The sequence below is a fragment of the mitochondrial genome of Varroa destructor (assembly GCF_002443255.2).
Source record: "Varroa destructor mitochondrion, complete genome".
NCBI lineage: Eukaryota > Metazoa > Arthropoda > Arachnida > Mesostigmata > Varroidae > Varroa > Varroa destructor.
The window spans coordinates 1-16,476 of NC_004454.2; the positions used below are offsets into that span (position 1 = coordinate 1).

Here is a 16,476-nt window from a genome sequence, read left to right on the forward strand (position 1 = left end):
ATTAAAGTAAGCTAAGGTTTAAGCTATTGGGCTCATACCCCAAAAATGATAAAATTCCTTTAATGATTTATAATATATCTTGAATAAAATTGTTAAGAATTGTATTATTGGTAATAGTTTCTTTAATATCTTTTTCGGTAGAAAGTTGATTCTTCCTGTGAGTAATGTTAGAGTTTAACCTATTATTCTTCATATTTTATATTTTTGAGAAAAATAATTTAGTAATTAATAGAATAATAAAATATTTTATTATTCAATCCTTTTTAAGTATATTATTATTATTTTTTTTAGTATTAAGAAATATAGTTTTAAGAAGTAGATTAAATATAATATTAATTAGTTGAATTATATTTATAAAAATAGGTTTATTTCCTTTTCATTTTTGATTAGTAGATGTTGGTGAAGGATTAAGTTGAATGGGTTTTATTGTATTTTTAACTTTGCAAAAATTAATTCCTTTGTATATTTTAAGTTTAATAGAAATTTATTATTTAGAATTTATTGTAGTTATAAATAATTTAATAGGGGTAGTTATAATATATAATCAAAATTCTTTACGAAAAGTATTGGTTTATTCAAGAATAGTTCATTTAACTTGAATTATTATACTTTTAAATTTAAATAGAAGATATTGATTTATTTATTTTTTTATTTATTTAATTAATATTATGATATTAAAAATAGTGATAAAAAATATAGAAGTAAATAATTTTATTCAATTAAAGTATTTACCAATTGGAATAAAGATAGGATTAATGATAATTTTTTTAAGTTTAAGTGGAATACCTCCCTTTATAGGATTTATTTCTAAGATAACTGTTTTGTTGATGTATTTTGAGAATCAAAAAATAATTTTTTTAATTATATTATTAGTATCTGTAATAAGAATATATATTTATATAAATTATTTTATGAAGAGTTTATTTTTTATAAGATTAGGTTATAATAAAAATAAAAATATAGGAATAAGAAGAAGAATTATATTATTAGTATTACCTTTTTTTATTTTTTTGTATAGAATTATCTAAATTTAAATAAGATTTTAAGTTAATTTAAACTATTTATTTTCAAAATAAAAAATATATATAATTTTAAATCTTTATTATATTAGTAAATAAGATAAGATTAATACGTTGATTATTTTCTTGTAATCATAAGGATATTGGAACTATTTATTTTATTTTTAGTTTATGATCAGGAGTTTTAGGAATAATATTAAGTCTATTAATTCGTGTAGAGTTAGGTCAACCTGGTTCTTTTATTGGAGATGATCAGATTTATAATACTATTGTTACTTCTCATGCTTTTGTAATAATTTTTTTTATAGTTATACCTGCTATAATTGGAGGTTTTGGTAATTGGTTAGTTCCTTTAATAATTTCTGCACCAGATATAGCTTTTCCACGTTTAAATAATATAAGTTTTTGATTATTAGTACCTTCTCTTAGTTTATTAATTTTTTCTTCTTTTATTGAAAGTGGAGTAGGTACAGGTTGAACGGTTTATCCTCCTTTATCAGGAAATTTATTTCATAGAGGTGTAGCAGTTGATTTAGGAATTTTAAGTTTGCATTTAGCTGGAATCTCCTCTATTATAAGATCTATTAATTTTATTGCTACTATTTTAAATATACGTGTAAAGGGGATAAATCTTGAAATAATGCCTTTATTTGTATGGTCTGTTTTTATTACTACTATTTTATTATTATTATCTTTGCCTGTTTTAGCTGGAGCTATTACAATATTGTTAACAGATCGAAATTTTAATACTACATTTTTTGATCCTAGAGGTGGTGGTGATCCTATTTTATATCAACATTTATTTTGATTTTTTGGACACCCAGAAGTTTATATTTTAATTTTGCCTGGTTTTGGTATTATTTCTCATGTAATTTGTATACAAAGAGGGAAGAAGCAGCCTTTTGGAAATTTAGGGATAATTTACGCTATAATAACTATCGGTATTTTAGGTTTTATTGTATGGGCTCATCATATATTTACAGTAGGAATAGATATTGATACTCGAGCATATTTTACTGCAGCTACAATAATTATTGCGGTTCCTACTGGTATTAAAATTTTTTCTTGATTAGCAACAATTCATGGTTCTATAGTTAAATTAGATGTCCCGATAATTTGATCTTTAGGTTTTATTTTTTTATTTACTTTAGGGGGTATTACTGGTGTAATTTTAGCTAATTCTTCTATTGATATTGTTTTACATGATACTTATTATGTAGTAGCACATTTTCACTATGTATTAAGAATAGGGGCTGTATTTGCTATTATTGCTGGGGTTGTAAATTGATTTCCTATATTTTTTGGAATAAGAATGAATTCTAAATTTTTAAAGGTTCATTTTCTAATAATATTTATTGGAGTAAATATAACTTTTTTTCCTCAACATTTTTTAGGTTTAAGTGGAATACCTCGTCGTTATTCAGATTATCCTGATTTTTACAGAAGGTGAAATATAATATCTAGTCTAGGTTCATTAATATCTGTATTAAGAATATGTTTATTTTTATTTATTTTATGAGAGGCTATAGTGGTAAAACGAATAGTAGTTTATTCTCATAATATAAGAACTAGTTTGGAGTGAAATTTTAATTTTCCTCCAGTTGCTCATACTTTTAATGAAGTAGTAGTAATTTATACTAAATAGAATATTTAGATAGTTTAAAAAAAATGTTAAATTGTGGATTTAAAGATATACAATGATTTATTCTAAATAATAACTTTTTGGTCTATATGTATAATAATGAATGCAAATTCTCCTATTATAGAACAGATAATTTTTTTTCATGATTATTCATTAATTTTTTTAATTTTTATTATTGTTATAATTAGATATATAATATTTAATATAGTAATAAATACTTTTTATAATCGATTTTTATTAGAAAATCATGATATTGAAGTTATTTGAACAATAATACCTGCTTTAATATTAATTTTTATTGCTGTTCCTAGATTACGTCTTTTATATTTAATAGAAGAAAGTTTTGAAGTAATAATAAATGTTAAGATTATTGGTCATCAGTGGTATTGGTCGTATGAATATACTGATTTTAATATTGAATATGATTCTTTTATATTAAGAGAAAGAGATTTAGAAAAAAGAAGTTTTCGTTTATTAGATACTGATAATAATATAATTTTACCTTATAAAACAGGTGTTCGATTATTAGTTAGATCAGCAGACGTAATTCATTCATGAACAGTTCCTTCTTTAGCTTTAAAGGTTGATGCTATTCCAGGGCGTTTAAATCAATTAATATTATATGGATATCGTCCTGGATTATATTATGGACAATGTTCAGAAATTTGTGGGGCTAATCATAGTTTTATACCTATTTGTTTAGAGATAGTTTCTTTAAAAAATTTTATTCAATGAGTAAATAAGTTTTCATTAAATGGCTGAAGTTTAAAGCAATAGCCTCTTAAGCTAATTTATAAAGTAAAATCTTTTTTAATGATAAATAAGAATTTAGTTAATATATAACGATGAATTGTCATTTCATAATTACTTTTAGTAATTCTTAATACCTCAAATGTATCCTTCATATTGAGTATTAATTCATATAGTATTTATATTGAATTATTATATAATAATAATTTATTATTATTTTATATTTAAGTAAATAAAATTTTATAAATAAAAAAAGGGGTAAGAAGTGATATTAAATTTATTTTCAATTTTTGATCCTAGTACTTCATTATATTTTAGAATAAATTGATTATCTATAGGGTTATTATATTTATTTACTTTCTCTTGTTTTTGAAAGATAAAGTCTCGTGTAATATATTTATATTATATTACTGCAAAGATATTATATGAAGAAATTGTAGTTAATTTTTTAAAAATAAATAAGATATTAGTTATTTTATTTATTACTATATTTTTTTATTTAATAGGAATAAATTATTTAGGGTTATTACCTTATGTATTTACACCAACAAGACATATATCAGTAACAATGAGATTATCATTAAGAGTATGAATAACTATTATAATTTTTGGATGATCAAATTTTTTTAATAAAATAATAAAGCATTTAGTACCTGAAGGGACACCTATTTATTTAGCCTCCTTTATGGTATTAATTGAAAGAATTAGTAATTTAATTCGTCCTTTAACTTTGGCAGTACGGTTAGTAGCTAATATAATTGCTGGGCATTTATTGTTAGTTTTGTTATCAAGATTAGGAGAGATATCAATAATATATTATATATTTACTTTGCCTTTAATAATTAGCTTGACAGTATTAGAGATATTTGTTACTATTATTCAAAGATATGTATATATAATTTTATTGGTACTTTATTTAAATGAAGTTTAAAAATGGTTTATCATTCTTATCATATAGTTGAAAATAGTCCTTGACCTATTATTAGTTCTTTTGGGGCTTCTACTTTTATAGTAAGAATTGTATGTATATTACATTTGAATAATTTTTTTTTTCTTTTTTTTTCATTTTTCTTATTAATTTTAAATTTTTATTTATGATGACGAGACGTGATTCGAGAGTCATTAATAGAAGGAATACATACATTTATTGTAAAACAAGGTTTAAAAATAGGAATAATTTTATTTATTATTAGTGAAATTTTTTTTTTTATTAGATTATTTTGAGCCTATTTTCATAGAATACTTTCTCCTAGAATTGAAATTGGAATAATATGACCCCCTAAGGGTATTATTTTTTTTAATCCTTATGAAATTCCTTTATTAAATACTATAGTATTATTAATATCTGGTTTTACTATTACTTGGAGTCATTATAGAATTTTAAATAATAAGAAATTAATAGCTTTAGTATCTTTATTATTAACTGTAAGATTAGGTATTTATTTTAGATTATTACAGTATATAGAATATAAACAAGCGTTATTTACTATTAATGATGGGATTTGTGGATCTGTGTTTTATATATTAACAGGTTTTCATGGATTACATGTAATTATTGGAACTATTTATTTAAGATTAAATCTATTATTAATAATAATAAATTGAATAGACATAAAAAATCATTTAAGTTTAGAAATAGCTATTTGATATTGACATTTTGTTGATGTTGTTTGGTTATTTTTATATATTTTTGTATATTGATGAGTTTATTAAAAATTTATTAGTATAAAAAGTATATTTAATTTCCAATTAAAAGGTTTTTAAAAAAATAAATTAATATAAATTTATTTTATTATAATTATTATAATTTTATTAATATTTATGTTTATAATTTCTTTGTTGACTAGTTTTAAGAAAGAATGATTGTATGAAAAATCTATATCTTTTGAATGTGGATTTGAAATTTTAAGTTTAACTCGAGTACCTTTTAGATTACATTTTTTTAAAATTTGTTTAATTTTTATTTTTTTTGATATTGAAATTATTATTATTTTACCTATACCTATAATTTTTTATTATAATACTTTTTTTTTCTATATAATTATTATAGTAATTTTAATTATTATAGTAGGTTTATATTTTGAATGAATAAATGGGGCTTTAAATTGAATTAAATAGTTAGTAGAGAATAGTATTTAAATATATAAAATCTATTTTGCATATAGACTTTGTTTAGTAAAACCTTTTCTGTTTATAAAAAGCAATGTTTGCGTTTAGTTTCGACCTAAAAGATAGGATAAATACCTTTATTTAATAAAAGCCAAAATAGAGGCATTTCATTGTTAATGAAAATATTGAAAGTATTTTTCTTATTAAAAAGATTAATAAATATAAGCTGCTAACTTATAAAAAATGAATAGTTCATTTAATCTTTATTTTTATAGTAAAAATTATATTATATAACATTTTCATTGTTAAGTTGTTTTAAGACTAAAAATTATTTTTAAAATATGTAATTTTTTTTAGCATTTTCAAGGCTATGTTTTAAATATAAACTATAAAAATCTAATACAAAAAGTAAATAATAATAATAACAAATGAAATTTTTATTAAGTTATTAATAGAATTAATTTGAAATAATGATAAAAAGAGATTGAATTTTCTTATATTTTTGTTTAAAAAAAGGGAGTTAGATGATTCTAATCAGAATTCTGTATTTTTATTTAAAAATTTGGAACTTTTAAGAAAAGGAAGAAAAAGTCAGCTTGTATTTTCTATAAATCATATTTTTCTACAAAAATTATAAAAAAATATATTTTTATTAGAAATAAAGATAGAAGTATTAGTTCAAATATAATAAAGATATAAGGAAATAAATAAAATTAATAAATTAATAATTTTAATATGAAATTTTATAAAAATAAATTGAGGGTTAGGAATTAAAGTTCATCTAAGGAAACATCCTAGGAAAATAACTACTAAACCTATGATAATTAAAGGAATAGTTATAAAGGGATTTTCGCTAAAATTATTAGTTGAATTTATAATTTCTATTTTTATTAAATAATATATAAATCGTAAACTATAAAGAATAGTTATAAAAGTTCTTGAAATAATAAAAATTATAATAATAAAAGAATTATTAGTAGTATATAATATTTCTAGGATTATATCTTTAGAGTAGAAACCTCTTAAAAAGGGAAAACCTATAAGAGATAGATTAGCTAATATTATTATTTTAGTAATAAAAGGTCTAATATTATTTAATAAATATATATGACGAATATCTTGTCAATTATTAGAATTATGAATAATAATACCTGCTCTTATAAAGAGTATAGCTTTAAAAATAGCATGCGTAGAAAGATGAATAAATGCTAATTCATATTTATTTATAGCAATTATTAGTATTATAATACTTAGTTGGCTAAGAGTAGAAAAAGCAATAATTTTTTTTATATCTAGTTCAAATAAAGCGTTTAAACTTGCTATAAAAAGGGTTAATGCTCTAATAATTATAAGAAGTTCACTTATAATATTATTTCTAAAAAATAAATTAAAACGTATTAAAAGATAAACACCAGCTGTAACTAGTGTAGAAGAATGAACTAATGCAGAAACAGGTGTAGGAGCAGCTATAGCTGCAGGTAATCAATAAGAAAAGGGTAATTGGGCTCTTTTAGTTAGGGCTCTTAAAAGTAAAAGAATAATAATAAAATATAATGGATTTTTTTCGTTTATAAGATCAATTATATTTCAGGAGTAGAAGTTAGTTATTATAATTAAACCTATAATAAATCCTGAGTCTCCTAATCGGTTTGTTATGAAAGTAATTATACCTGCAGCATTAGAAGATTCATTATTGTAAAAAATAATTAAACAATAAGAAGATAGACCTAAAAAATCTCAGCCTAAAATAGCAATAATAAGATTAGGACAGGAAATTAGTATAGATATAGAAATAATAAATCAAGTAATTAAAATAAGAAATTTTTTTTTCTCTGTTTTTATTATATAAACATTAGAATAAAAAATAATTATTCTACTAATAAAATAAACAATAAATAGAAATAAGGAACTAATTCAATCAATTAAAATAAATAGATTAAGATCTAAAAATAGTAAACTATTATTAATAGGAAATTCAATAATAAAATATTGATTGTATTTTAAACAAATAAAATTTAGAGTAAGAAATATAAAGGAAAAAATTAGGAAAATAGAAGCTATATATAGATAAATATATGAAATACGAGAATTATAAGAAATTATTTTAATCATTTTTTTTTTAAAATTTAAAAATTTTTAATTAATAGTAATTTTTTAAAATAAAAAAATATAAATAATTCTATTTTAAATAAATAAATGAATAAAGGAAATAAATGAAAAATGATAATATTATATTCTTTAATAGAAGGGGAGAAAATTGCTTTATGAAAGATAAATTTTCCATGTTGAGTGATACTAAATAAATAAATAGAGTAAAATCTACTAAGAAAAGATAGAATTATTAATAAAGGTATATTTAAAATATTTCATTTTATAATTCTACCATAAAGAAGAATTTCACTTAAAAGATTTATTGTTGGAGGGGATCCAAGATTAATAACACAGTTTAAAAATATAAAAAAGCCTAAGACAGGAAAAATATTTATTAATCCTTTTAAGAGAAGGAGATTACGAGTAAAGAATCGTTCATAATAGATATTAGCTATAAAAAATAAGCTACTAGAACAAAGTCCATGACTAATTATTATTAATAAAGCTCCTGATTGACCTCAAAAATTACCTCTTATTAGTCCACCTACAACAATACTTATATGACAGATAGATGAATAAGCAATTAATATTTTAATATCAATTTGAGTAATACATATGATACTAATAATAATAGCACCAATAATAGTTAAAGGCCAAATAAAGATTTCTAATAATTTAATATTTATTCAATTAATAGACATAAAAATTCGATATATACCATATCCACCAAGTTTAAGTAGAATACCAGCTAAAAGTATAGAACCTGCAATAGGAGCTTCAACATGAGCTTTTGGTAATCATAAGTGAAAACCATAGATAGGTATTTTGATTAAAAAAGCTAAGAGAAGGAATATTATTTCAAAATTGGGTAATTTAATATTTAGAAATGTTAAAAAAAATATAGATAAACTATAGTGATTATTTAATATTAAGATTATTAATAGTAAAGGTAATCTACCAAAAATAGTATATAATAATAAATAAATGCTGGCTTCAAATCGTTCTATTTGATATCCTCAAAACATAATAAAAAATAATATTGGGATAATAGTTATTTCAAATATAATATAGAATAAAATTAAGTTAGAAGTAGAAAATCTTAAAATTAAAGTAATTAATAGAATATTAAATAAAGTAAAAAGTATTTTATTATATTTTATTGATAGAAATATTAATAGAATAATTCAAATTGATAAAATAATTAATATTATACTTATTTCATCAATATAAAATAGATTATTAATTATAAATAAATTAATATTATTTATATTTATAATGAAGAAGATAAATAAAATAAAACCTAAAAAAAAATTAGTAAAGAAATTATAATAAGTTATAATAATAATTAGAAAAATAATAAAAAAAAGTTTAAAAATTTTTAAAAATTTAATATTTTTATATTATTAGGAAAATCATTATTATAAAAAAAAATAGTTAAAATTAATATACTAAGTCCAAGACAGGCTTCACAAACTATAAGAACTATAAAAATTAAAATTATTTCAAATATTTCATTTAGTAAAAAAATATAAAATATAGAGAATAAACCTATTATAAGAATTTCAAGACTAATAAGTATTATTAAAATATGTTTACGATTTCATAAAAAAGATAAAATTCCACTGAAAATTAATAATATATTGAATGAAAAAATAACTATAATAATTTATATAAAATATTGATTTTGTAAATCAGGTAAAATGATTCATTTTATAGTTATTATAATAATATTTTATTTGATAATAATAATAATTTTTGTATCTCATCCTATTATATTATTAATTTATATTATATTAATAACTATAGTATTAATATTAATAATAACATTTTTGATAAAAAGAAGATGATTTAGACTTATTTTTATATTAATAATTTTAGGGGGTTTATTAGTGTTATTTATTTATATAGCATCCTTATCTTCTAATGAATATTTTTATTTTTCAAATAAGGGATTATTAGTTATATTATTTTTTTTATTATGTTTTCCTAATATAAAATTATATAATAGTTATAGAATTAGACATTTGATATTAAATAATTTTTTTAATTCTTTTACTTTAATTATTATAATAATATTAATAATTTATTTGATATTATCTTTAATCTTTATTATTGAAATAATTTCTTTTGTAAATATACCTTTACGGGTAAAAATTTAAATGGTTTTTCGAAAAAGACAATTAATATCTTATTTAAATGCAGCTTTAGTGGATTTACCTACTCCTTCAAATATTAATTATATATGAAATTTTGGTTCCTTATTAGGTGTTTGTTTATTAATTCAGATTATTTCTGGTTTATTTTTGTCTTTTCATTATTGTAGAGATATAAATATGGCTTTTTCTTGTATTTCTCGTATTGTTCGAGATTGTAATAGAGGTTGGTTAATTCGAAGAATTCATGCTAATGGTGCTTCTATATTTTTTATCTTAATTTATTTACATATTGGTCGAGGAATTTATTATCATTCGTATTATAAGATTAAGACTTGAAGAATAGGGGTAATAATTTTATTAGTATTGATAGCTACTGCTTTTATAGGGTACGTTTTACCTTGAGGACAAATATCTTTTTGAGGGGCTACGGTAATTACTAATTTATTAAGAGCAATTCCTTATATTGGAGAAATATTAACTTATTGAGTATGAGGGGGTTATTCCGTAGGTGGTGTTACCTTAATACGATTTTTTTCATTACATTTTTTAATACCTTTTATTTTAATATTAATAGTAGTAATACATATTATTTTTTTACATGAAGATGGGTCAAGAAATCCTTTAGGGGTAAGAAGAAATATTGATAAGGTTCCTTTTCATCCTTACTATACTTATAAGGATATTTTAGGTATTATAATTTTATTAATAGTATTTATATATGTAGTGTTAATTAAACCTTATATATTTATAGATCCTGAAAATTTTATTCCCGCTAATATAATGGTTACACCTCCGCATATTCAACCTGAATGATATTTCTTATTTGCATACGCAATTTTACGTTCTATTCCTAATAAGTTAGGTGGGGTAATTGGTTTAGTAATAAGAATTATAATTTTATTTTTATTACCTTGATTATCTAAAAATTATTATATAAATTCTTCTTTTTATATTATAAATAAGATTTTATTTTGAATTTTTGTAAATATTTTTATTATATTAACTTTCTTGGGATCGTGTCCTGTAGAAAGACCTTATATTTTATTAAGTCAAATTTATACAATTATGTATTTTATTTACTTACTAGTACGTCCTTATATTTTTTAGTGGATTCTCAAATTAAGTCAAAAAAAGAAATAAATAGTTGAAAACAAAAGAAAAGTTATACTAAAAGGAAGAATAGTTTTTCAAGCTATATATATTAATATATCATAACGATATCGAATTAAAGTTCCTCGAATAATTAAAAATAAAATTCTAATGATTAAGATTTTAAGAGTTAGAAAATAAGAAGAACCTCCTAAAAATAATATTGAAGTAACAAATCTTATAAAAATAATATTACCATATTCAGCTATAAAAATTAAAGCAAATTCTAAACCTCTATATTCAATATTAAAACCTGAGACTAGTTCAGATTCACTTTCAGCTAGATCAAAAGGTGTTCGATTAGTTTCTGCTATTAAAATAGTTATTCAAATTAAAAATATAGGGAAAAAACCAAAAATTAATCATTTAAAGTTTATTTGAATAATATTAAGATTAGAAAGATTAATATTATTATTTAAAATTAATAGACTAATTAAAATAAAAGAGAAACTTACTTCATAAGAAATAGTTTGAGCTACACCTCGATAAGCACCTAAGATAGCATATTTAGAATTAGAAGATCAACCACTAAAAATAATAGGATAAATTCTTATACTTGAAATAAATAAGAATATTAAAAATTCATAATTAATGCTCTTACCCTTTGAAAAAGGAAAATAAATTATCATCCAAAAAGAAAGTATAAGAGTAAGAGCTATCATAGGGGAAATAAAGTAAATAATTTTATTATAGTAATTTAGGTCTAATTTATTTTTTCTAAAGAGTTTAATAGCATCTGAAAAAGGTTGTAATAGCCCTATAATACCTAATTTATTAGGCCCTTTACGATATTGAATATATCCTAAAATTTTCCGTTCTAGAAGTGTAATAAAAGCAATACTTAAAAGAATATTAATAATAATAAAAATTTTAAGAAAAACAAAAGAAATTATTAAAAATCTGTAAAAGATATAAAAGGAGCTTAAATCCTATGCATTGTTCTGCCATTTTAATAAAATATGGTTTCTCAAATTAGTACATCAATTAATAATAAGGTCAATTAACTAAATGAAATATATTTCTTATTTAAATTCTAAATTTAATGCAATTTTCTGCCAAATTAGTTAATAATTAATTTTAATGATAATTAATCATTTTTTCCAAATTCAAAATTTGATGTGAAGTACACTAAAAATTAAAAAACAAAAGAATATAGAATCATAAATAAATTTACAATTTATCACATTAAATCTGTCATTTTGTTTTAAAGAAAGCAAAAACAGGAATTTAAGACAAATAAAATTTCTTATTTTTTTAGATCTCCAAAATCTATGTAATAGGGTATATACTATTATTTGTAAAAAATATTACAATTCCTTTCGTACTAAGTAATAATAAATTATATTATAGATAGAAACCAACCTGACTTACGTCGGTCTGAACTCAAATCATGTAATGATTTAACAGATGAGCAATCTGCCTTAAATAAATTCTACTTTATTTAGGTACATTAATTCAACATCGAGGTCGCAAACTATTTTATCAATATGGACTATCCAAAATAATAACGCTGTTATCCCTAGAGTATCTTTTTAAAAATTTTTAAGAAACTTTATTAATAAAGTTATTTATTATTTTTTAATCGCCCCAATTAAAATTATTATTTTTTTTAATAATTAAAGATTCATAGGGTCTTCTTGTCTAATAATAATATAAATATATTTTTATATTTAATATAAATTTTAGAATGTTTTTATAATAAAGTATATAATCATTTTTCCATTCTCTTAGCACTCATTTAAAGTCTTATTTCAATACCTTTGTGTAGTTAGGTTACCACAGCAATTTACTTTATAGCATTGAGCAGAACATATTTTTTATAAAATCAAAAAAAAATGTTTTTGTTAAACAGTTGAATATATGATTTGCCGAATTTATAATAAAAATTATTAAATTATACTAATTAAATCATTATTTAATTTAAATTTTATTTAATAAATTATTTTGATAAATAAAATTATAAGAATAAATAAAAGTTTTTATAACAAGAGTTAATCAATTTTAAATCTTTTTTTTCATTTATTGAATTTTTATATTAAAGTAATAAAACTTATCTCTTATTACTGTATTTATAAATTAATTATATTATAAATTAAAATTTATAAACTTATCTAAAATAATCATTTTTTAACTAGATATAAAATTTTTATATGAATTTAACTAAAAATATAATTTTATTTTTTTTTATTCAATAAAAAAGTTTAAATTATATTAGATTAATTTTTTTCGAGAGTTATTAATTTTAATTTTTTATAGAATTACCCTGATACAAAAGGTAAGTTAATTACTTTTTTATTATTAAAAATTTTCCTTTACAGTACTATTTTTTAAAAAAAGAAAAGTTATATTTTTATCAAATTAAAAGTAAAAATTAAAAATTTCTTTAAAAAGAAAGTAAAAAACTTTTTTTCATTGTAAGTGAAAGATCTTAAATAGATTATTTCTTTTTTTGATATAGGAGAAAGAGGAGATTATTAGAAGATACTTCTATTTTTTATTTTCAAAATAAATACTTTTATTAGTTAAATAATCAAAATCAAAGATTTTTTAAAATCAGTTTTTAATTTGCAATTAAATTTATAATTTGATTTTTATTAATAAATTTATGCGGATTTTGCTTTGTAACCATAATTTTATAGTACGTTACTAAAATTAGGTGTATAAAGGATTTTACCGCAAGAATTTAAAATTTACAAAATTTGTAAAAATTCTACGTATATCTATACGTTAATTTTTATAATTTTTTATAAATTAATAAATTTATGCGGATTTTGCTTTGTAACCATAATTTTATAGTACGTTACTAAAATTAGGTGTATAAAGGATTTTACCGCAAGAATTTAAAATTTACAAAATTTGTAAAAATTCTACGTATATCTATACGTTAATTTTTATAATTTTTTATAAATTAATAAATTTATGCGGATTTTGCTTTGTAACCATAATTTTATAGTACGTTACTAAAATTAGGTGTATAAAGGATTTTACCGCAAGAATTTAAAATTTACAAAATTTGTAAAAATTCTACGTATATCTATACGTTAATTTTTATAATTTTTTATAAATTAATAAATTTATGCGGATTTTGCTTTGTAACCATAATTTTATAGTACGTTACTAAAATTAGGTGTATAAAGGATTTTACCGCAAGAATTTAAAATTTACAAAATTTGTAAAAATTCTACGTATATCTATACGTTAATTTTTATAATTTTTTATAAATTAATAAATTTATGCGGATTTTGCTTTGTAACCATAATTTTATAGTACGTTACTAAAATTAGGTGTATAAAGGATTTTACCGCAAGAATTTAAAATTTACAAAATTTGTAAAAATTCTACGTATATCTATACGTTAATTTTTATAATTTTTTATAAATTAATAAATTTATGCGGATTTTGCTTTGTAACCATAATTTTATAGTACGTTACTAAAATTAGGTGTATAAAGGATTTTACCGCAAGAATTTAAAATTTACAAAATTTGTAAAAATTCTACGTATATCTATACGTTAATTTTTATAATTTTTTATAAATTAATAAATTTATGCGGATTTTGCTTTGTAACCATAATTTTATAGTACGTTACTAAAATTAGGTGTATAAAGGATTTTACCGCAAGAATTTAAAATTTACAAAATTTGTAAAAATTCTACGTATATCTATACGTTAATTTTTATAATTTTTTATAAATTAATAAATTTATGCGGATTTTGCTTTGTAACCATAATTTTATAGTACGTTACTAAAATTAGGTGTATAAAGGATTTTACCGCAAGAATTTAAAATTTACAAAATTTGTAAAAATTCTACGTATATCTATACGTTAATTTTTATAATTTTTTATAAATTAATAAATTTATGCGGATTTTGCTTTGTAACCATAATTTTATAGTACGTTACTAAAATTAGGTGTATAAAGGATTTTACCGCAAGAATTTAAAATTTACAAAATTTGTAAAAATTCTACGTATATCTATACGTTAATTTTTATAATTTTTTATAAATTAATAAATTTATGCGGATTTTGCTTTGTAACCATAATTTTATAGTACGTTACTAAAATTAGGTGTATAAAGGATTTTACCGCAAGAATTTAAAATTTACAAAATTTGTAAAAATTCTACGTATATCTATACGTTAATTTTTATAATTTTTTATAAATTAATAAATTTATGCGGATTTTGCTTTGTAACCATAATTTTATAGTACGTTACTAAAATTAGGTGTATAAAGGATTTTACCGCAAGAATTTAAAATTTACAAAATTTGTAAAAATTCTACGTATATCTATACGTTAATTTGGCTATTTGTAATTCCTTTGTATATATCATATTAAATTATATATGTGTGATCTGGACCAGACTCATATAGAAAATTACAAAGGAAAAAATTATTTTTGGCTCAATTTTAATTCAAAAAATATGTAAATTTTATAATTTTTACGGTCAAAAAATATGTCAATTTTTTTCATTTTTTGAATAATATATGTGGCGCATAGGATTTGTTATATATTTAATCCACTATGGAGCCTTCATTGGGTGTATAAATCTCATAGTAATATGTGATATAGATTTATCATTTTTACACTTCATTAAGAATAACGAAAGCAAAAAGAGGAAGAAAATGTTAATCGTATTAAAAGTATTGTTGAAGGATACACTTAGACTTTATTGGAAATGTAAAATGTATGTTATTTATATAAATGTAGATTTCAAAAAAAAAAAAAAAATAATAAAAGTTTATTTTTTAAAAATTTGAAAAAATTTTTTTTTTGGATTAGGTTGGCGACAACGTATTTTGTATATTAATTTATTTATAATAAGAAATTTTATGATTAGAAAGTAGATTTTTATAGTGTGACTAATAATGAGAATTAATAAAAATTTATTGGCTAAATCTGTGCCAGCAGCTGCGGTTAAACAGTTAAGATAAAAATATTTGTCTAGAAAGAAATTTATAATTTTTTTAAAAAAAATAATGTTTTAAAAAGATGGTGAAATATTTTTAAAACGTAAAAAAAAATTAAAATTTTCTTATAAAATAAGGATAATAAACTAGGATTAGATACCCTATTATACTTAAACAAAGATTAGGAGTAGAATTTTTTGAAATTAAAGTCAAATGGCGGCATTTTATTCTTATTAGAGGAATTTGTAAAGTAAGGGATAAAACGCCGATATCTTACTTAAATTTGAAAGTCAATTTATATATCGTTATTTATATTTTATTTAGATATAAAATAGAAATTTTAATTAAAAAAAATATTTTAAATCAAGATATAGTTGATATTTAAGGTTATTATGAATTATATTAATTAATTTTTAACAATATGAATTTTTAAATAATTTTATAAAGAAAGATTTAAAAGTAAAATATTTAAATTATAAATATTTGAAATAAGCTCTAAAATGTGTACATATCGCCCGTCACTTTCAGTAAAATGAAAAAAGTCGTAACAAAGTAAAAATACTGGAAAGTGTTTTTAAATAAAATGCCTGATTAAAAGGATTATCTTGATAGGATAAAATATATGATTAAATCATTTTTATTAAAAAGT

The 16,476-nt window shown here is 20.0% G+C and overlaps 13 protein-coding genes and 24 non-coding genes across 37 annotated transcripts, besides 1 other annotated feature; 23 read left to right on the forward strand and 14 right to left on the reverse strand. All coding sequences in view use genetic code 5, as the record gives it.

Moving 5' to 3' along the window:
• Nucleotides 1–65, forward strand: KFU57_t01. The gene has a single exon. It is a non-coding gene; the product is annotated as a tRNA-Met (tRNA).
• Nucleotides 66–83: 18 nt separating this feature from the next.
• On the forward strand, nt 84–1,028 carry ND2 (NADH dehydrogenase subunit 2). Its single transcript has one exon. The coding sequence runs from the start codon at nt 84–86 to the stop codon at nt 1,026–1,028; it is 945 nt and encodes a 314-aa protein (NP_758873.1).
• Nucleotides 1,029–1,036: 8 nt separating this feature from the next.
• Nucleotides 1,037–1,101, forward strand: KFU57_t02. The gene has a single exon. It is a non-coding gene; the product is annotated as a tRNA-Trp (tRNA).
• An 18-nt stretch (nt 1,102–1,119) lies between these two features.
• Nucleotides 1,120–2,664, forward strand: COX1 (cytochrome c oxidase subunit I). The gene has a single exon. It carries the CDS (start codon nt 1,120–1,122, stop codon nt 2,662–2,664), a length of 1,545 nt encoding a protein of 514 aa, NP_758874.1.
• A 3-nt stretch (nt 2,665–2,667) lies between these two features.
• KFU57_t03 lies at nt 2,668–2,733 on the forward strand. The gene has a single exon. It is a non-coding gene; the product is annotated as a tRNA-His (tRNA).
• On the forward strand, nt 2,734–3,409 carry COX2 (cytochrome c oxidase subunit II). The gene has a single exon. A coding segment is annotated over exon 1 (676 nt).
• KFU57_t04 lies at nt 3,410–3,478 on the forward strand. The gene has a single exon. It is a non-coding gene; the product is annotated as a tRNA-Lys (tRNA).
• Nucleotides 3,479–3,483: 5 nt separating this feature from the next.
• On the forward strand, nt 3,484–3,544 carry KFU57_t05. Its single transcript has one exon. It is a non-coding gene; the product is annotated as a tRNA-Asp (tRNA).
• On the forward strand, nt 3,545–3,643 carry ATP8 (ATP synthase F0 subunit 8). The gene has a single exon. The coding sequence runs from the start codon at nt 3,545–3,547 to the stop codon at nt 3,641–3,643; it is 99 nt and encodes a 32-aa protein (NP_758876.1).
• Nucleotides 3,644–4,003: 360 nt separating this feature from the next.
• ATP6 (ATP synthase F0 subunit 6) lies at nt 4,004–4,342 on the forward strand. Its single transcript has one exon. The coding sequence runs from the start codon at nt 4,004–4,006 to the stop codon at nt 4,340–4,342; it is 339 nt and encodes a 112-aa protein (NP_758877.2).
• Nucleotides 4,343–4,344: 2 nt separating this feature from the next.
• On the forward strand, nt 4,345–5,124 carry COX3 (cytochrome c oxidase subunit III). Its single transcript has one exon. The coding sequence runs from the start codon at nt 4,345–4,347 to the stop codon at nt 5,122–5,124; it is 780 nt and encodes a 259-aa protein (NP_758878.1).
• A 1-nt stretch (nt 5,125) lies between these two features.
• KFU57_t06 lies at nt 5,126–5,187 on the forward strand. Its single transcript has one exon. It is a non-coding gene; the product is annotated as a tRNA-Gly (tRNA).
• Nucleotides 5,188–5,205: 18 nt separating this feature from the next.
• ND3 (NADH dehydrogenase subunit 3) lies at nt 5,206–5,529 on the forward strand. The gene has a single exon. It carries the CDS (start codon nt 5,206–5,208, stop codon nt 5,527–5,529), a length of 324 nt encoding a protein of 107 aa, NP_758879.1.
• Nucleotides 5,530–5,536: 7 nt separating this feature from the next.
• On the forward strand, nt 5,537–5,601 carry KFU57_t07. Its single transcript has one exon. It is a non-coding gene; the product is annotated as a tRNA-Ala (tRNA).
• Nucleotides 5,602–5,604: 3 nt separating this feature from the next.
• Nucleotides 5,605–5,661, forward strand: KFU57_t08. The gene has a single exon. It is a non-coding gene; the product is annotated as a tRNA-Arg (tRNA).
• KFU57_t09 lies at nt 5,662–5,728 on the forward strand. Its single transcript has one exon. It is a non-coding gene; the product is annotated as a tRNA-Asn (tRNA).
• Nucleotides 5,729–5,785, forward strand: KFU57_t10. The gene has a single exon. It is a non-coding gene; the product is annotated as a tRNA-Ser (tRNA).
• KFU57_t11 lies at nt 5,786–5,850 on the forward strand. Its single transcript has one exon. It is a non-coding gene; the product is annotated as a tRNA-Glu (tRNA).
• Nucleotides 5,850–5,916, reverse strand: KFU57_t12. The gene has a single exon. It is a non-coding gene; the product is annotated as a tRNA-Phe (tRNA).
• ND5 (NADH dehydrogenase subunit 5) lies at nt 5,917–7,623 on the reverse strand. The gene has a single exon. The coding sequence runs from the start codon at nt 7,621–7,623 to the stop codon at nt 5,917–5,919; it is 1,707 nt and encodes a 568-aa protein (NP_758880.1).
• Nucleotides 7,624–7,646: 23 nt separating this feature from the next.
• ND4 (NADH dehydrogenase subunit 4) lies at nt 7,647–8,948 on the reverse strand. Its single transcript has one exon. It carries the CDS (start codon nt 8,946–8,948, stop codon nt 7,647–7,649), a length of 1,302 nt encoding a protein of 433 aa, NP_758881.1.
• Nucleotides 8,949–8,989: 41 nt separating this feature from the next.
• ND4L (NADH dehydrogenase subunit 4L) lies at nt 8,990–9,250 on the reverse strand. The gene has a single exon. It carries the CDS (start codon nt 9,248–9,250, stop codon nt 8,990–8,992), a length of 261 nt encoding a protein of 86 aa, NP_758882.1.
• A 16-nt stretch (nt 9,251–9,266) lies between these two features.
• On the forward strand, nt 9,267–9,329 carry KFU57_t13. The gene has a single exon. It is a non-coding gene; the product is annotated as a tRNA-Thr (tRNA).
• Nucleotides 9,330–9,332: 3 nt separating this feature from the next.
• On the forward strand, nt 9,333–9,770 carry ND6 (NADH dehydrogenase subunit 6). Its single transcript has one exon. It carries the CDS (start codon nt 9,333–9,335, stop codon nt 9,768–9,770), a length of 438 nt encoding a protein of 145 aa, NP_758883.1.
• Nucleotides 9,771–10,874, forward strand: CYTB (cytochrome b). The gene has a single exon. It carries the CDS (start codon nt 9,771–9,773, stop codon nt 10,872–10,874), a length of 1,104 nt encoding a protein of 367 aa, NP_758884.1.
• Nucleotides 10,871–11,806, reverse strand: ND1 (NADH dehydrogenase subunit 1). Its single transcript has one exon. It carries the CDS (start codon nt 11,804–11,806, stop codon nt 10,871–10,873), a length of 936 nt encoding a protein of 311 aa, NP_758885.2.
• On the reverse strand, nt 11,807–11,870 carry KFU57_t14. The gene has a single exon. It is a non-coding gene; the product is annotated as a tRNA-Leu (tRNA).
• Nucleotides 11,871–11,918: 48 nt separating this feature from the next.
• Nucleotides 11,919–11,981, reverse strand: KFU57_t15. Its single transcript has one exon. It is a non-coding gene; the product is annotated as a tRNA-Leu (tRNA).
• A 6-nt stretch (nt 11,982–11,987) lies between these two features.
• On the reverse strand, nt 11,988–12,054 carry KFU57_t16. Its single transcript has one exon. It is a non-coding gene; the product is annotated as a tRNA-Gln (tRNA).
• Nucleotides 12,054–12,121, reverse strand: KFU57_t17. Its single transcript has one exon. It is a non-coding gene; the product is annotated as a tRNA-Tyr (tRNA).
• Nucleotides 12,122–12,148: 27 nt separating this feature from the next.
• Nucleotides 12,149–12,214, reverse strand: KFU57_t18. Its single transcript has one exon. It is a non-coding gene; the product is annotated as a tRNA-Pro (tRNA).
• A 1-nt stretch (nt 12,215) lies between these two features.
• KFU57_r02 lies at nt 12,216–13,364 on the reverse strand. Its single transcript has one exon. It is a non-coding gene; the product is annotated as a 16S ribosomal RNA (ribosomal RNA).
• On the reverse strand, nt 13,303–13,364 carry KFU57_t19. Its single transcript has one exon. It is a non-coding gene; the product is annotated as a tRNA-Val (tRNA).
• A 20-nt stretch (nt 13,365–13,384) lies between these two features.
• On the reverse strand, nt 13,385–13,448 carry KFU57_t20. Its single transcript has one exon. It is a non-coding gene; the product is annotated as a tRNA-Ser (tRNA).
• Nucleotide 13,449: 1 nt separating this feature from the next.
• On the reverse strand, nt 13,450–13,506 carry KFU57_t21. Its single transcript has one exon. It is a non-coding gene; the product is annotated as a tRNA-Cys (tRNA).
• Nucleotides 13,506–15,679: a D loop (control region).
• Nucleotides 15,679–16,404, forward strand: KFU57_r01. Its single transcript has one exon. It is a non-coding gene; the product is annotated as a 12S ribosomal RNA (ribosomal RNA).
• KFU57_t22 lies at nt 16,405–16,470 on the forward strand. The gene has a single exon. It is a non-coding gene; the product is annotated as a tRNA-Ile (tRNA).
• The last annotated feature ends 6 nt before the right edge of the window (nt 16,471–16,476 follow it).